This window comes from Malus sylvestris, chromosome 15 (assembly GCF_916048215.2).
Source record: "Malus sylvestris chromosome 15, drMalSylv7.2, whole genome shotgun sequence".
Lineage (NCBI taxonomy): Eukaryota > Viridiplantae > Streptophyta > Magnoliopsida > Rosales > Rosaceae > Malus > Malus sylvestris.
Window position 1 is genome coordinate 7,142,661 of NC_062274.1, and position 18,854 is coordinate 7,161,514.

Here is an 18,854-nt window from a genome sequence, read left to right on the forward strand (position 1 = left end):
TGTATAATGCACGTGGCACCAAATTATTGAACATGTCATCAGAACATTTAGTAAAAATTAACATTATGAATCAAATTAATGTGCGCTAGTTAATTTCAAAAATCGATTTTGAAATTCAAAGAATGATGTAAATTCAAAGACTATTTATGATGGTAACCCCACTTATATATAATAATATTGATATGTAGTTTGTCAGCTTTTATTCCAAATACACTAAAAAGATAAACTAAAATACACCCTTCAACAACATAAGTAAAAGCCGCCCACCGCCACCAACTCCTAGACTTATCTTAACGTTTAACCAGTGCATCACAGTTTCTAACATTTTACACAGACGATTGAATCATGCACGGAAAAAGGACATCTAAACAAAGCCAGTAGCAGCTTACTTCTCTGGATGGCCCCTTTTAGCCTTACGACGCGCATGGTTGGTACCTGGAACAGGTTTTTTAGTCTTTGTACTGCATAACGACGCACAAAGTCGTAATCAGCAAACAGAAATATGTTAGGGTTACTTTTCGTTTAGAAAATGCGGTGTGCAGGCATGAGCACGTATAAGTAACTAACCAGAAAAGTGAGGAGAAAATTCTGAACTGAATTATGATGAGCAGGGCCACCAAAGCCGAGGCCTGCAACATTTTAATTGCGACTAAATAAGGGGATCAAACATAAAATTCAAAGAAAGAAAACAGAACAAACAAAGAAATGCAAGAAGATTGATTTCATTACACGTACCGCAAACCACTCCAACTCCTTTGTAGCAAGAGGTCTTGTCAGTTCATGCCTCTTCAGCAAATCTTTTACTGTCCCTTGAACCTTGAAGAAATATTGATTACAAAATTTAATATACTACTATAGCTGGTTCGGGGAATGGCTTAAGCTACGGGTGCATCCACCATGGCAAGGACATCAAAAGAAAAAGAAAAGAAACCGTAATTCCTTCACAACATGCAGTAACAGTCTTCAACAAGAAGTAACATATGAACTGAAGACTGTATGTCATCTTATGTTACGATGAATTGATTGGTCAGAGCAGTTCATAATTATCGTCAAGAAATGGAGAAGAAAAAGAAAATGGAAAACAAAGGAATAATAAACGAACTTGCAGCAATCAACCATTGAAATAATTTGTATCTAACAGTAGCATAATGAATGGAGGTTATTTCAAATTGATGCTGATACCTGATGATGGTATGTTGATGCAGATTTGAGAAACTTCTCGTAGGCAATAACTGCCTTATCGACATGAGGTTTTGTCACAGTGGTCAGCTGATCAACATATGGCTTGCCGAACTTTTTTGCTTCCTGTCATCCAAAAATACAGCCGTAGGATGCATGTAGGCAACATGAATGGACCAACTTCTTTGTCTAATGAAATGTATACATGATACCTGAAAATAAATATCAACTACTTCTTGTGCTTTTATAACATGTGGAGCTAATGTAGTCTTTGAAACCTCATAAACTTCAATACTTTTATTACTTAACGATATCACATGAAGTTCAACAGTATCCTTCACCACCACCCATTGTTCCTTTATTGCCGGGATCCATTTCTTCAACAGGACAGACATGAAAAGGGGGATAATAAAGTTTAGTGAGAAAGGCAAACCACTTCTTATAAGCAAGGCATAAAGCACAACTGAATAGAACATACTAGCATCCATACACACATACAAGTATACTAACACACATGTATATACACTAGCATGCATGTGTGTGACTGTATCCTGCCTAACACTATTAAAGCCATGGAACAATTTTATAGCTAGAGACGTCGAAAACAGAAACACCATTAATTTCAGGTTCTCACTTAGTGTAATGGTGGAAAGCTCTACATTGTTACACAAACGTGGAAATTGAAAATAAAATAAATTAACCTAGCTTACAGTTTTTGTTGTTTCGACAAGGGGTTCAGCCCACTTTTCAGCTTGGGCTTTTTTCTCCAGAGCCTGAACAAATTTGAAAGCCCTCGTCAGTTATTGAAGGACAACAATACTCAGTAAATTAAGCACACACTTGTAAAAGAAAAGGTTGTGGGAGTGAGGTGTCAGGTTCTTCAAGTGACCATACAGAAATTAATTGTAATACCTTCTGAATCAATTGACCAAAAAAAAAAAAAAATACCTTCTGAATCTAATCACCACACTACTTCGAATACCATATATAACATAAAGGAAAGATGTGTGTAACCATATGATATATAGAGACCAGAAAAAAGAAAAGCATATGTGCGAATTGAAAAAAAATAAGCAAACCAAAGCTTTCGCATCACTTTCAGATTCCAATTCAACCATTGACGCATGAGTCATCTAAATTACTGAAGACGATTGCAAAATGAACTTTAAAGAACCTTAATTCTATGACAAGCTTAAACAACACCTTCAAATTCCATGTTCTTAAGAAACTCACTTGACGGATTTTTTTGAATTTATGTCTACCTCATAAAGAATATAGACAAACATTGGAAGATAGTTAAAATGACAAAAAAAAAAAAAAAAAAAACTCACGTTCTCTATTTTTGAAAGCAAATCATCCATATTCTTCTCAGCTTCATTTACCCGGTCTTTCAAGTCCCCTTTCTCATTACGTTGCGATTGTAATTCCTTTTCAAGTTCGTTAACCTGCATAGAATGAACCTTAATTCTATGACAAGCTCAAACAAAAACCTTCAAATTCTATGTTCTTAAGAAACTCAGCTGAGTTTTCTGAATTTAGAACTACTTCAGAAAGAAGATAAACAAACATTGGGAGACGAAAAAATACTCACATTCTCTATTTTTGAAAACAAATCATCGATCTTTTTCTCAGCTTCATTTACCCTGTCTTTCAAGTCCCTTTTCTCATTACGTTGCAATTGTAATTCCTTTTCAAGTTCGTTAACCTGCATAGAATGAACCTTAATTCTATGACAAGCATAAACAAAAACCTTCAAATTCTATGTTCTTAAGAAACTCACTTGGCTGATTTTTATAGAATTTACAACTACCTCAAAAAGACTATAAACAAACATTGGGAGACAATAAAATGACAATAAAAAAAAACTCACATTCTCTATTTTTGAAAGCAAATCATCCATCTTCTCAGCTTCATTTACCTGGTCTTTCAAGTCCCCTTTCTCATTATGTTGCATTTGTAATTCTTTTTCAAGTTCGTTAACCTGCATAGAATGAACCTTAATTCTATGACAAGCTCAAACAAAAACCTTCAAATTTTGGCCGAGTTTTCTGAATTTAGAACTACCTCAGAAAGAAGATAAACAAACATTGGGAGACGGTTAAAATGACAAAAAAAAAAAAACTCACATTCTCTATTTTTGAAAGCAAATCATCCATCTTCTTCTCAGCTTCATTTACCCGGTCTTTCAAGTCCCTTTTCTCATTATGTTGCGATTGTAATTCTTTTTCAAGTTCGTTAACCTGCATAGGATAAACCTTAATTCTATGACAAGGATAAACAAAAACCTTCAAATTCTATGTTCTTAAGAAACTCACTTGGCTGATTTTTCTGAATTTACAACTACCTCATAAAGACTATAAACAAACATTGGGAGACAATTAAAATGACAAAAAAAAAAAAAAAAAAAAAAACCCACACATTCTCTATTTTTGAAAGCAAATCATCCATCTTCTTCTCAGCTTCATTTACCCGGTCTTTCAAGTCCCTTTTCTCATTACGTTGCGATTGTAATTCCTTTTCAAGTTCGTTAACCTGCATAGAAGGAACCTTAATTCTATGACAAGCTCAAACAAAAACCTTCAAATTCTATGTTCTTAAGAAACTCACTTTGGCTGAGTTTTCTGAATTTAGAACTACCTCAGAAAGAAGATAAACAAACATTGGGAGACGGTTAAAATGACAAAAAAAAAAAAAACTCACATTCTCTAATTTTGAAAGCAAATCATCCATCTTCTTCTCAGCTTCATTTACCCGGTCTTTCAAGTCCCCTTTCTCATTACGTTGCGATTGCAATTCCTTTTCAAGTTCGTTAACCTGTATAGAATGAACCTTAATTCTATGACAACCTTAAACAAAAACTTTCAAATTCTATGTTCTTAAGAAACTCACTTGGCTGATTTTTCTGAATTTACAACTACCTCAGAAAGAATATAAACAAACATTCGGAGATAGTTAAAATGACAAAAAAAAAAACTCACATTCTCTATTTTTGAAAGCAAATCATCAATCTTCTTCTCAGCTTCATTTACCCGGTCTTTCAAGTCCCCTTTCTCATTACGTTGTGATTGCAATTCCTTTTCAAGTTCGTTAACCTGTATAGAGTGAACCTTAATTCTATGACAACCTTAAACAAAAACTTTCAAATTCTATGTTCTTAAGAAACTCACTTGGCTGATTTTTCTGAATTTACAACAACCTCAGATAGAATATAAACAAACATTCGGAGACGGTTAAAATGAGAGAGCGACAGAATTCATGCAACTTAATACCTCATTTAACACTTTTGCTTTTAGAGTAGCTTCAAATTTTGCCTTCCACATTTCCACCTGAAGACAAATTTAGAAACATAGACTGAGCATAAGCACCAACCCCAATCTAGAAAAATGCGCTTCCGCAGAGACTTAAAAATTACCTCAGCCACTTTAACTTCAAGAGCATGCTCAGTTTTACGGAATTTGGTCTCCTGCTCATCATTAGTCTTCCCAATCTGTAAAAATATCATCAGACATCATTCCACTATCCCCACGGGATAAACATTAAGCAAAATTCCAAGTAGAATTACAACTACTAGTATAAAATGATATGAAAGGAAAAGAAAAAAGAAGTAGACTTTTTTGTTCAGCATTGTATGGAAGTCAAGATAGTAATAAAAAAAACACCACAGCACCCCAATTGTGTCAACATTGGTGCAAAAGAAGGATGTCAACTTACATTCTATACAAAAGACATTCACATCAAAAACTAATTTATGAAGAAGCGAATAAAGGACTCATCACAAAAATAACATAAAATGAATTGACAATATCTACAGAATCACAAAAATACAAACCAAAACAAAACAGTGATTGATTGACAAAGTTGAGTTAAATAAGACAACTTTTAGCATCCTTTTTATTCCCTTACTATCATTCTTTACTTAACCCTTAAATCCAATGCAAAACAATGTTCTGTTCTTATTATCAGAATCACTAAGGACTTTCACTATGAGCACATTCGGCCACAAAATAACTTTTCTTCCAAATGACAAAAAATAACTTACATTCTCTATTTCTGAAAGCAAATCATCAATCTTCTCCTCAGCTTCATTTGTCCGGGATTCCAATTCCTCTTTCTCCTTACGTTGCAATTGTAATTTCTGTTCAAGTTCATTAACCTGCATAGGAGAATGAATTGACAACTCAGCAGTATTCTCTTTTTTTGGCAACAAGAATGCAGTGGTTTTCACATACTAAAATAGTCCACTTCATTGAATCTAACCTTCTTCTCTAGTTCATCAGCACGTGCATGAGCCTTCCTAACCTGCTGCTCAACTAATGACCCGTTTTTCTAAAATACAGAAACATAGATAGAAATCAAAATGCGGATAAACAAACTGTCATTCGAGAAAGATTGGGTAATTGGTTTTCTGGCATTTCGTGCAAATATGCCTAACCTGGAGAAACTTGATTTCAGTCGGCAACGAAGAAATGCTACCCGAAATCTCTTGAATAATGCTATCCAACATCTCTTGAATTACTTTACCCCCCTCTTCTCTAAGCTCTTGAATTATTTTATCCCCCTCTTCTGTAAGCCCTTGAATTACCTTCTCCCTCTCTTCTATAAGCTCAACATCAAAGAAACACAAACCGTCAGTCTGGAAAACCCAAACAGCACTCAAAAACGCTTTAAACTGCTCGAAATCGACATTCGACAAATATCCATGTTGTTTCTACTCCCAAAATAACTAAACAATTAAGCATCTTTATTGGTCTGATTAAAATTATAAAACTGAAAAATCAAAGCTGTACAAGTAAGCATCAGGCCTCAGCTAATTGGCAGTATTACTTAGATTCCAAAACATAAACACAAAATTATAAATGGAAAGCATTACAAACACTTCCCAATTGAAAAACCAAAGGAACTGCCACTTTAGTAACATATGTTTGGATGGCGAGAAAACCGAGGGAAAAAATGTTATAACTCAAAATGGATAATGTTAGGGAGACTAAATTTTTAAACAAAATTTGCAAACCAAATGATATGTCACTAATAGGAAATAAGTACGTTAATCAATACTTGAGTAATAGTCAATTATCAACATTCACATCATTTGGTTTAGAAATTTGATCTCTCTAGCATTACTCACTCAAATTAGAATTGATTTGTGATTGCCTTAATCACCAATTAGACAGTTAATTGAAGGTTTTATTCTTTAGTTTTATTGTTAAGGGTTGTTAAACATGCCAACTGACATTAAAAAGTACGGTGCTGTATAAAGGAGGCCAGCTCCCAGAAATGTAAACATATCAGTTTTTACTTTTACAGAAGAAATCAAATACCAAAATTATTGCTCCTCTCTTCTTTCCTTCCCTCTTCTTCCATTGCAGTCAGGGGCAGAGCCATGAAGGACCAGTATGATCTCGGGCCTACCTTGACATTTTTTTCACGCAGAAAAAATGAGAGTTATCCCTTTAATTTCCAAAGATTTTTCAAGGTATTAAAGCCCCAACAAAAATCTTTTTCTTATTCCTTCTCTGGGTTCAATTTGAGATTGATGGCTCTTAATATAATGCAGTTAACCGGCGTTGTGGAGCCTAAAATAATCCCAAAAATTCTAGAGGTGACACGTGGACTTTTGCTCAAGAAAGACAATATTGCCATTTAAATGGGCAGGCTTCTTAAATACTCTCACGCGCAGCTCAGCTCCCTAAAAGTCCAAGCAACTGAATGGCCCCAACTTACCTATCACATCCCGACCCGAGGTCCACCACATCCCGGGCTCGCTCCACTGCCGTAGCATGATATTGTCCGCTTTGGACCTCGACCACATCCTCACGGTTTTGTTTCTAGGAACTCACACGAGAACTTCCAAGTGGATCACCCATTATGGGAATGCTCTCGTGCGCTACTCGCTTAACTTTCGAGTTCTGATGGAATCCGGAGCCAGTGAGCTCCCAAAATGCCTCGTGCTAGGTAGAGATGAGAATATACATATAAGGCTTAGATGATCCACTCCCCTGAGTGATGTAGGATGTTACATTCCACCCCCCTTAGGGGCCCGACATCCTCGTCGGCACACTTCTGGCTAGGGATTGGCTCTGATACCAAATCTGTCACATCCTGACCCGGGGTCCACCACATCCCAGGAGCTCCCAAAAGGCCTCGTGTTAGGTAGAGATGAAAATATACATATAAGGGTTACATGATCCACTCCCCTAGGCGATGTGGGATGTTACAATCCACCCCCTTTAGGGACCCGACGTCCTCTTCGGCACACTTCCGACAAGGTATTAGCTCTGATACCAAATTGTCACATCCCGGCCAGGGCCCCCACCACATTCCGAGCTCGACTCCGTCGTAGCACAATATTGTCCGCTTTGGGCCCCGACCACGCCCTCAAGGTTTTGTTTCTGGGAACTCACACGAGAACTTCCCAGTGGGTCACCTATCCTGGGATTGCTCTCGCGCGCTACTCGCTTAACTTCGGAGTTCCAACGGAACCCGAAGCCAATGAGCTCCCAAAAGGCCTCGTGCTAGGTAGAGATAGAAATATACATATAAGGCTTACATGATCCACTCCCCTAGGCGATGTGAGATGTTACATTACCTGCTCATGGCAAGGAAAAGTCAAAGCATTAAAGATAAGGATTAATTACTCAAATCCTATCTTTAACATATTCATAATTGAAGATTGATTTCATTCAAGTAAGTAATCCCTATTTAATAATATTAGGGATACTTGTACTATTATCTCAAGATATTATTTTCTATTTAATATCTTGAGAATACACATTGGCCAATAGGATGCTGCCATGTGTAGGTTACAAACCCTAACACAATGGTCGACCACTCCCTTATATATATATATATTTTGGTAAACTTTTGCTACCCTTAAAAGCCCTAATCACATACTCCTTTATGAGAAACTAACTTAGGCATTGAAGATCCATCGGTCTAACCCCCCACCTTATGGGTGTGTGAGGCTTAGGTCTTTGATCAAAGATGTTGGTTGTTTTGCATGTTCGTTTTCATCAAAGCAAGAGACGGCAGAAATTTGCATCGACATGCGTCACTGTTTGTTTTAAGGGACTCATGTGATCATAAGAGGAAGAGAGAGAAAGTATGCGAGGGAGCTGGGGTTTTTTTTTTTTTTTTGCTTCATTTTTTTATTTTATTCCTTGAAGTCTTTTGATACTGTTACTTTTTTTTTTCCTATTCCCCTCCTCTTTTCGCCATTCTTTTATTTAAAGGAACTTTTATTTTGAATCCGAGTCATGATAATACGTATGGGGGTTAAGTTAAAGAAAAGGATGACAATAACAACGTCATACCAAACCCAAATGATGGTGGTTTGTATTTAGGACACGGCAGATCTTTATTTTTCTTAGATCAGAATAGTGTTTTAGGAAGACTTTTGTCCCTCCTGAGCCAAAATTCTGACTCCGATATTGATTGCAGTAGTTAAGTTTGAGTTAGGGTTGAAATTTGAGTCCTAACAAAATATCGAATCAACGAAAAATCATAAATTTCATCCAATAAACCCTAGAATTTGTAGAAGAAGATAGAAATGAACAGTGGATCTTATCTATGAGCTTACAAAAAAAGCCACCTTCGGCAGGCTCTTGCGTTTCTCCGCGGGGACTGGAGAGTCTTGCTCGTTGTCCTCCCACGAGATTCCAGTTTCAGCCCCAATCTAGGAGAAAATAAGGGCAAGAAAGATTGAGAGAATCGCGAGCTTGAAGGGCGCCATGGGAGCATGCAATCACAGCCAACGAAACTCTCACATCGACAGGTTTTCGAGTTTTTTTTTTTTTTTTTGAGTTCGAGTTCGATTTCTTCCAACTACAAATATAAAATATTGTTTTGGTACCAAAAACTTCTTTTAGGGTAAACTACATAGTAGCCCCTCAGGTTTGAGGTCTATTACAATCTCATACAACATCTTTAAAACATTTCACTTTCATACCTCACGTACTATTTTATTTCAATTTCACACATCCGTTACATTTCACTTTCAATATTCGTTAAGAGCTGACGTGGCTGCCACATTTATACCACGTGGCTGCCAAATGTGTGTCACGTGGCAAAAATAATAATTTTTATGCATTTAAAATATTATAATAATTTATCCTATTAAAAAAATTAAAAAAAACCCCCGAAACCCATTCCCCCGATCCACCTCCATCTCCCACATTCTCTTCACCTCCCTTTCCTTATCTCTCCCCAGAAACCCAATCCTCCCTCTTCACATCTCATACCCGGAATCCAAACCGTCTCAGGACTTCGATTGAAGTTGCAGTGCTTATATACAAAAACCCTAAGCTCACCCAACTAAAGGTAATTGCTCTCTTCAAATCCCTAATTTCGAGCCTTTCTCTCTCGGACTCGAAACTCCGGGAAATTGTCTACGAGATCTTAGTCGAAGCTTGCTGGATCTTTGAGCCCAAACCTCTCACCTACATCTCACAGTTCGAGAAGACCGACCAGAGTGCTCTAACTTCACTCCTGTCGTTGGTGGCAAGCCGGGTAAAAAAAGGCGTTGGGTTTGAAGTCGTCGTTTGGCAGGAGACTCGGTGGCAGTAACTTAGTGAGCCAGAGGAGGAGTTAGCGGACCAGGATGATTTGGGAGGTCGTGAGAGTTCAGATGAAGGTTTCGGAGCAGACTGATATGAGGGTCCAGATAACACTTTTGAGGGTTGCTATTGGTGAATTTTGATTTGAAAGACTTTTTTTTTTAATTGGGATTCTGGATTGTGTTTGGTTGCTGAGAAAATGATAGAAGGTGAGGGGAAAATTTTGGATATTTTAGTTTTGCTGGGTTTTTTGAGGATTTGAAATTGAATGGGTAGGCTTTGCATATTCTTTCGAAAGACAACATGGTGTGTTTGGTTAGAGAGAAATTGAGAGAAAATGGGTAGGAAATGTTTGGATTTCTTTGTGTTCTGTTGAGTGTGGGAAAAGTTTGAACTTTTCCAGTTTTTGGCTTCTGGGATGGAGATTGATGGATCTAGAGCAAGATGGAGATTGAAGGTTGCGGGGAAGGCTCGGGTGATGGGGGATGGGAGAAGGGGGTGGCCGTTGGGTGTTGGGGGGATGGGCTCTGGTGAGGGGAAGGGGTGGGGAAGACGAAGGGGACTTTTTGGTTTTTTTTATTTATTTATTATTTTTTATAATTTTTTTATATTTTTCTTTAATTAATTATTCTAATATTTTAATTTTTTATTAAGTGTTTATCCATGTGGCATAAATGTGTCAGCCACATCAGCACAAATGGGGACCTCATATTTGCCACGTCATCACTTAACGGTTAACTTAACATAATTTTTAACAGTTGTATGAAATTGAAATAAAATAGTACTTGAGGTATGAAAGTGAAATGTTTTAAAGATGTTGTATGAGATTGTAATAGACCTCAAACTTGAGAGGCTACTATGTAATTTACCCCCATTCTTTTATTACCTCAAGGAAAATGGATATATAACTGTCAACTAATAAAGCGTTTATGATACCAACAATTGTTTTTTTTTTACTAAAATTTCAAAATATTAAATTAAGTTAGGATTAAAATAGTAATTTCAACTCAGTTTAAATGGATACTTATTTCTTTTGTTGTTTTGAATAAAAAACGAAAAAAATAGAAAAAAATATACTATTATTAGCAAAAAATAACAAAAAATATTTTATCCTAATTTAAAACAAAAATATATCATGCAATTAAAAAAAGACTGATTGGCATATGTGTAGGCGTGTTTGAAAGAAATATGTAATATCCACTTTTCGAAGTAAAAATTCGTTGGGGTGTTTGATTTTGAATTAATTTTTGGTGGAAATTTTGGATTTATTTTTACTACAAAAATATTATCATATATAAACAAACTATAGTGTCATAATTATTAAAAAAATATTTATATTAACCCATATTTGCTTTAATTATAAGGGCAACTAGATGATAAAAATTCCTCCATGAAAAGACAACATATAACAAAAAAAAAAAAAATCATTTGTTGATATCATGCTTGAAAGTTGAAACAGCAAAGAAGTATCATGAAAGTATCACCGTGAGTTTCTAAAAGAGCATAATTGAAGTGTTTTTTGCAACAAAAAGTCGAGATAGAAGATAGATTTTTGGTTGCATGACCTTCATTAAACTTGATTCATGCATACAATTTTTTTACTGTTTAACACATACTAATGAAAAGGTAGTGCCAGTGATTAATAAAGAGAACCGAGTTTCTAAGAAAGATGTCAAAAGACATTTGCATTAATTTGGAAAGATGAACATTTTAGGCCAACCTTTACCCAAATTAAAGGACGACTACTATATTCAACGAGTGGAATTTAAAAGAAATTCTCTAATGATGGCATGCTTGAACAAGCAAAAGAATATCATCAAAAATCACATCATTAGTTTTAATTGAAGTATTTTTCCTGCAAAAAGTCGAGGTAGAAGATGAGATTTTTGTTGGAAGACCGTCGACAAACTCGGTGAGCCGTACTTACATCCTTTTGACCATTTCATATATACTGACATTAAAAAAAAACAAACAATGATGGTGATTAATAGAGCGAACTAAGTTTTCAAGAAGATGTTCGGGACCTTTGCATTAGATTTGGAAAAGATAAAAACTTTTTGGGTCTTCCCTTGACAAAGTTAGAGGACGACTATTACATTCAAGTGGAATTAGAAAAAAAAAGTAATGTTAGAGAGAATAAATTTATACATAAAATTTTGTAAATTAAATGACATGTAAGTTGATAATTGAATTATGATTTAAGCGTCGATAAACGTGCTCATTCTTATTGATGACACAATATATAGTTTGCAAATTTATCTACAAATTTAATCTCTTTAACATTATCATTAAAAAATAATCCTTTGTTGATAGCATATTTTTGAGTACGATGATATATTATACGTTACAGGAAGAAATTTTGAAGCCATACAATCAACAACCTAATTTGGTATTGAAAATCTCATCGTCAATTTTTGGAAGAGCATAATTGAAATTGTTTTTTGCATGAAAAAGTCGTGGTAGATGATTCAAAAAAGAATCATCCATGGAATTATTACTTTTTTGATTCATTGTAAAAAATTCTTTTGTCTCAGGTAGTTTTGTTTGATAAGTTGTACCCACCTGCTATCTTTATATTAGTTGACATTCCTCTTTTATTTTATATTATATTTTATAAATTTTGCTAGACTTCAAATACTTTTAAAAATTAGATATTTTTGTGTAATGCACGTGGCACCATATTATTGGACATATGTGCAACGTCAGCATATTTTAACAAATTTTTACAGCTTGAACCAAAATGTGCCCAATTTTGAGTAGACGACCAATTTTTTTTTTTTAAACAAACTATATTATTTATACTAAAGAGGAATGAGTGGTCTTAGTCTCACACTGAATTAGTAATAAGTTAGTTTAAATTTATCTTTGGTAATAATCGAACCTAAACCTCTCACTTACAAAGGAAGAGAATACCACTAATTTGGTTTAAATTTGTCTTTGACGAGAATGAAATCTAAAACATTTCACTTACAAGTGAAGATAATACTACTAGATCGTAATACTAAATGACAAGTAGAGAAAAATTCAACACCTACCCAGGCGCCTAATGTCGTATTAGATTTAGACCACACTAACCTCACCCGCACACTGCACTAACCCAATCACCTCGCGACGCGTAACCTCATTTGATTTCCCCGCAGGTTCACTTTTACAATGGACGAGGTCGCGATCCAAACAATCACCCGCAGTGGCGGAAGTTTCTAAGCCGCGTCGCGAAACGACGGTAAATCTCGTCGTTTCGACGAAAGTACCTATCAGTCTCTTCTCCTCAGCAATTTTCAGTTTCAAATTGCTCTGAGAAATGAATTTTGAGAGGTTTATGTGAATTCAGTCAGAGAAATGAATTTTCTTGAGGATTTGTGGTTGGTAGGAATCACGTGAATTTAGTAAAAGTTGTTTGAAGCTACATCCCTGAATTTCCATGCAAATATGCCTTACCTGGAGAGGCTCCATTTTCACTCTGCTCATTCTTGTTTTGTTCCTTAGCGTTCCCACCGAAAAGGCGCCTCCCCGTTTTTTCTTAAAAAAAAAAAAACATTAAAGAAACACAAACCGTCAGCCAGGAAAACCCAAACCGCACTCAAAAACACTTAAAATGCTCGAAATCGAAATTTAACTGATATCGATGTTGTTTCTGCTCACAAAGTAACTAGACAATTACGCATCTTTATTCCTCTGATTAAAATTATAGAACTGAAAAATCAAATTGAAAAACCAAAGGATCTCTAACTTCAGTAACATCTGTTTGGATGGCGAGAAAACCGAGGGAAAAAATCGAATCCACAAACACTTGAAAATTCACAAATTTCATTCAATAGACCCTATAATTCGCAGAAGACGACAGAAACGAACCTAAGTCGTGGAACTTAGCCTTGAACTTCGAACTCCACGAATCGGGGCTCCCTAGCTCGTTTATCTTCACCGGGAATGAGAGTCGCTCGTTTTCCTCATCCGGGACTTTCATGTCAGCCCGAATCTGGGAGAAAATAAGGGCAAGAAAAATTGACAGAATCGCGAGCTTGGAGGGCGCCATGGAGCATGCAATCACAGCCAACGAAACTCTCACACCGACAGTTTTTCGAGTGGTTTTTTTTTATTTTTTTTGAGTTCGAGTTCGATTTCTTCCGACTACTTAAATTTCGTTCTGGTACGAAAAGAATATTTTAGGCTTAAATGTTGAAAGGGTCATTGGTCAATTTAGTCTTTGTATTTTAATTTGGTTAATTTGATTTTGTGTGTTGATGCCCAAAATCAGTGGGGACTTTGGTACAACATAAAGTGTTAACTTTGTGACTTTCGCTAGATTGCTCCGGTCACTAGTGTGGATAAGTATACAAATAGGTAGAGACAGAGAAGCAAACACAAGATGTACGTGATTCACCCAGGTTGGCTACGTCTACGGAGTAAATGAGTTCTCATTAATTGTAAAGGGTTTACACAAGTACATAGGTTCAAACTATCCTTTAGTGAGTACTAGTGAATGATTTAGTACAAATGATATTAGGAAATATTGTGAGAGAATAATCTCTATTTATAGAAGAGAGTTTCTAGTTTCATTATGACATTGACACGTGTCGTATTGTGATTGGCTTCTGATGTTAACACGTGTCGCGCTATGATTGACTTCTGATGTCAACATGTGTCGCGCTGTGATTGGCCTCTGGTTGGAGGGAAACTCTTATGGGTCCTTGACGGTATAACGTTGACTGGTGCTCAGTAGTTTCGGGAGTGGTCAAGTATGGTACAAACGTTATGTTTGGGAGTTTCTTCTCTTATATGTGTTATTTCTCATTGATTTGCATTTTTCTGTAGAGAGAAAGGGTAATTATATCCCTTACAATTTTTTTTATGAATTTTTTAACGGAGAATGAATGAAATGTCCTTAATTGACTAAAAGAGATAAACACAATGACTAAATTGGTCAAATTAAAAATACACGGACTAAATTGACCCAATGATTATAATACATGGATCATTTGACAATTAAGCCAATATTTTATTAAGAAAAATGGAAACATAACTGTCAACTACTAAAACATATGATACCAAAAATTGAAATTTTTTTTTATAACTAAAATGTCGTAATATTAAATAAATTAATTGGGATTAAAATAGTTATCTCTAAACAACTCACTTAATTGATATTAGCATATGCTCACACACAACACACAAAGTGTGTGAAATTTTTTATTTTTTTGTTTTAAAATTGAAGGAGAGAGGGAAAGAGTGAGATAGAACTTGGGAGTGGGGTGAGAAAGAGAGATGTTTTATTTTTACTTTTTAAAATTAGAGATGTTAAAATTACTTATTGGTGAAATTTAAACACAAGATAGAAAAATTTTGTTTCGTAAAATTATTTTACTGCATTTAATTTTTTAATTTTTTTTTTGTGATAGAAAACTAAATAATTTTTTCACTTTCTTTTGATTAACAAAGAGGATTTTTATTAAGATGTAGTTTCTAATAGGCTGATCTGTTGCTTTGAATAAAAAATTAAAAAAATATATTATTAACAAAAAAAAGAAAATATTTTATTCTAAAATGAAACAAAAATATACAATACAATTAAAAAAAGACGAATTGGCGTATGAGTTATGGCATATGTGCAGGCTTGTTTGAAAAATATGTAATATCCACTTTTTTATATTTGTTATATTAGATGTTAGATTAGGAGTCGACAGAGTTCGAACCTACATCGTGATGCAATAGTACAACTAATAGAAAAAACCAATTAAAATTGCAAACAATGACTTCTCATTACATCCCAAACCTTGGAGATGTTAAAATTATTTATAGGTGAAATTATTGATCGTAACCATAAAGTCATTGTTCTCATCTAATGACAGATACAATGAGAACAATGGCTTCTTGGTTGTATCTTTTGGGGATTAAGGGTGCGTTTGGTACGTGGGACGGGACGGGACGGAACGGGACGAGGCGTTCCGTCCCGCGTTTGGTGCGCCAAAAATGGATGGAACGGGCTGTTCCACGGGACAGATTTTAGGTGTTTTTGCGTTCCACCTCCCCCCCTGGAACGGGTTTGTTCCACGTCTGTGGAACACAATGTTTTACCATTTTAAGACAAATATACCCCATGTCTTTTTCAAAAATTACACCTTCGTTCCGTCCTGTCCCGTCCCGTCCCGTCTGCGTACCAAACGCACCCTAAATGTCTCTACAGACAATGACTTCATGGATGCCTATTCCGAATACAACCAAATAAAAATGTTTAAACTAAACATGACAACAACATCCTTCGTCATCCATCGAGGTACTTAGTGCTACAAGGTCATACCTAACAAGTCGCTACTTGTGCAGTATGCTTCTGTTCTTCAATGATTGGCCTCATGGGCCCCAATTATATATGTTTGTTAAATGAATTATTACCAGATGACGTAACCTTGGTGACGTGACTCTGTTATTGGTTGTTGTCACCAGCCAAAGGTTAAGAAGGATTCATCTTACCGGTTACCAATCTCACATAAATGGGATTAAAAATACCAAAACAGTTTTAAAAATATCAGCACATTAAAATTTCATAATAGTTAATTTGTAAGTGTGAAAAATAGTAAAACAGAAAAACATATGCAAATGTAAAATTGTGTTTGATAAATGAAAAATAAAAGTGTTGTGTTTTTTCAAAATCATGTGTGTAAAATAACAAAAAGCAAAAGCAACTCTACTCTTACTTCTAAAAAAACGTTTTTTTATAAGAGGCAAGTCAACAATTTCAATTAATAAAATTGTCATATTGACAATCCTACCCTCCTCTTTTTTTTTTTTACTAAAGCATTTTTAGTACTATAGTTTATCAAACATTTATCTGCTTTTTTCACAGTTAATTTTAAAGCACAGCATAAGCAGTTTTAAAACGTCATAACAATCTCAAACTAGCTTCAGCCCATCTAGCAGATTGCGCAATAAGTGAGAATTTTTTCTTCATCTATAGTTTGAGTCGTTTAAACTTTTCTCTCATTAAAATTATCATTTACGAAAAAGCTAAATTAATCGAGCATAGTAAGCAAGATAAATCTGGCTAGCACAATCGAGACTCTTCCAAATCAACATTCTGCCAGACTCACTACATTAATTGGAGATAGGGATGGGCAACAGTTATGGCGAACGGGTAGCCGATGTTATTTACCCATAACCGTTTAAGCTTTTACCCGCATAACCGTTTACCCGTTGGGTATTTACATAAACGAGTATATTCATACCCATAACCGTTTATAAACGGTTAACCATACCCATTTACCCATAACCGCATACGCATTTAACCATAACCGTGTACCCGTTTACCCATTTTTAACCCTCTTTTTTTTCTTTGTTTTTTACCCGTCTACATATTTTTTTAACAACTTGAGAATTAAAAGAAATTTATAGTAATTTTATTTTTCTAACAATTAAATACCATTATAAGTACATTTAACATGCATTTTTGTATTAACGGCAATATTATTTATGAATATATGTGATGTCTCCCAATTATTTGACGGTCAATCTATTACAAGAATCATGCATGGTTGTAGGTTAATTAATATTCTTGTATACATATACATATACATACATATATGTATATATGTATATATATATGTATATGTAAGTACGCATCAATATGCTAATAAGCTTATTTGATAAGTGTTTGTATTTTTATTTAGAAACATATGTTCATCGATCCAAGCCATTTAATCGATTTCTAATTTTTGGATCAAATATTTATTGAAAACTCGAGGCCAATTATATATATATATATATATATATAGGTACTCATTAACCGACAATAATATATTTCTAAAAACTCATGGTAATTATTATCTTGAACTGGCCAAAACTTCAAAAGACTCCAAAACAAAACTGTCGAACACTCTAATGTTGTAGCACATTCAATCACATATTTTAAACATTGACCCGTTCTATCAACTATATTTTTCTCTCAAGTGAGGCATATATATATATATATATTATATGGCCCTTTATAACCAAATATGTCTCGGGACACTAAACTTAGCTAGAAACTAATTTTTTTTATTTAGTTTTACATATATTAAAATAAACGGTTAAATAGGTACCCGTTTATAATCTCGGATAATACCCATAACCGTCCATTTAAATTTCATGGGTAAACGGTTATACCCCATAACCGTAACCGTCAAATTTAAATAGGCGGAAAACCGCGGTTACCCATAACCAATGGGTATTTGCCCATCCCTAAAGCATATGATACCAAAGATTGGATTTTTTTTATAACTAAAACGTCGTAATAAATTTGTTGGGATTAAAATAGTTATCTCTAAACAACTCACTAAATTGATATTAGTATATGCTCACACACAACACACAAAGTGTGTGAAATTTTTTATTTTTGTTTTAAAATTGAAGGAGAGAGGAAAAGAGTGAGATAGAACTTGGGAGTGGGGTGAGAAGGAGAGATGTTTTATTTTTACTTTTTAAAATTAGAGATGTTAAAATTACTTATTGGTGAAGTTTAAACAAAAGATAGAAAAATTTTGTTTCGTGAAATTATTTTACTGCATTTAATTTTTTTTTTGTGATAGAAAACTAAATAGTTTTTTCACTTTCTTTTGATTAACAAAGATGATTTCTATTAAGATGTAGTAAGATGTAGTTTATAAGGTTAATCTGTTGCTTTGAATAAAAAATTTAAAAAAATGTATTATTGGCAAAAACAAAAAGGAAAAATATTTTATTCTAAAATGAAACAAAAATATACAATACAATTAAAAAAAGGCGAATTGGCGTATGAGTTATGGCATATGTGCAGGCTTGTTTGAAAAATATGTAATATCCAATTTTTTTAGATTTGTTATATTAGATGTTAGATTAAAAATCAACAGAGTTCGAACCCACATCATGATGCAAGGATACAACCAATAGGAAAAACCAATTAAAATTGCAAACAATGACTTCTCATTACATCCCAAACCTTGGAGATGTTAAAATTACTTATAGGTGAAATTATTGATCGTAACCAAAAAGTCATTGTTCTCATCTAATGCGGGATACAATGAAAACAATGGCTTCTTGGTTGTATCTTTTGTGGATTAAATGTCTCTACAAACAATGACTTCATGGATGCCTATTCCGAATACAACCAAATAACAA

The 18,854-nt window shown here is 34.6% G+C and overlaps 1 protein-coding gene across 1 annotated transcript; it reads right to left on the bottom strand.

The window, feature by feature from the left end:
- Positions 1–128: 128 nt before the first annotated feature.
- LOC126603444 (uncharacterized) lies at positions 129–13,831 on the bottom strand. Its single transcript, XM_050270294.1, has 20 exons — positions 13,584–13,831; positions 13,170–13,250; positions 5,612–5,775; positions 5,437–5,505; positions 5,219–5,332; positions 4,592–4,666; positions 4,449–4,505; positions 4,158–4,271; positions 3,880–3,993; positions 3,598–3,711; positions 3,306–3,419; positions 3,050–3,160; positions 2,771–2,884; positions 2,511–2,624; positions 1,890–1,952; positions 1,392–1,556; positions 1,183–1,305; positions 736–816; positions 568–629; positions 129–461 (listed from the first exon to the last, which is right to left on the bottom strand). The coding sequence occupies exons 1-20, from the start codon at positions 13,762–13,764 to the stop codon at positions 386–388; spliced, it is 2,106 nt and encodes a 701-aa protein (XP_050126251.1). The 5' UTR covers positions 13,765–13,831; the 3' UTR covers positions 129–385.
- Positions 13,832–18,854: the final 5,023 nt, after the last annotated feature.

Bases quoted from the DNA above. Each gene is read 5' to 3' on its own strand.
- LOC126603444 (XM_050270294.1), bottom strand. From the start codon at position 13,764: ATGGCGCCCTCCAAGCTCGCGATTCTGTCAATTTTTCTTGCCCTTATT. The intron at 13,251-13,583 runs GTTCGTTTCTGT...TTTTTTTTTAAG, and splicing joins GGCTAAGTTCCACGACTTAG to AAAAAACGGGGAGGCGCCTT. The intron at 2,885-3,049 runs GTGAGTTTTTTT...CATTCTATGCAG, and splicing joins TGCTTTCAAAAATAGAGAAT to GTTAACGAACTTGAAAAGGA.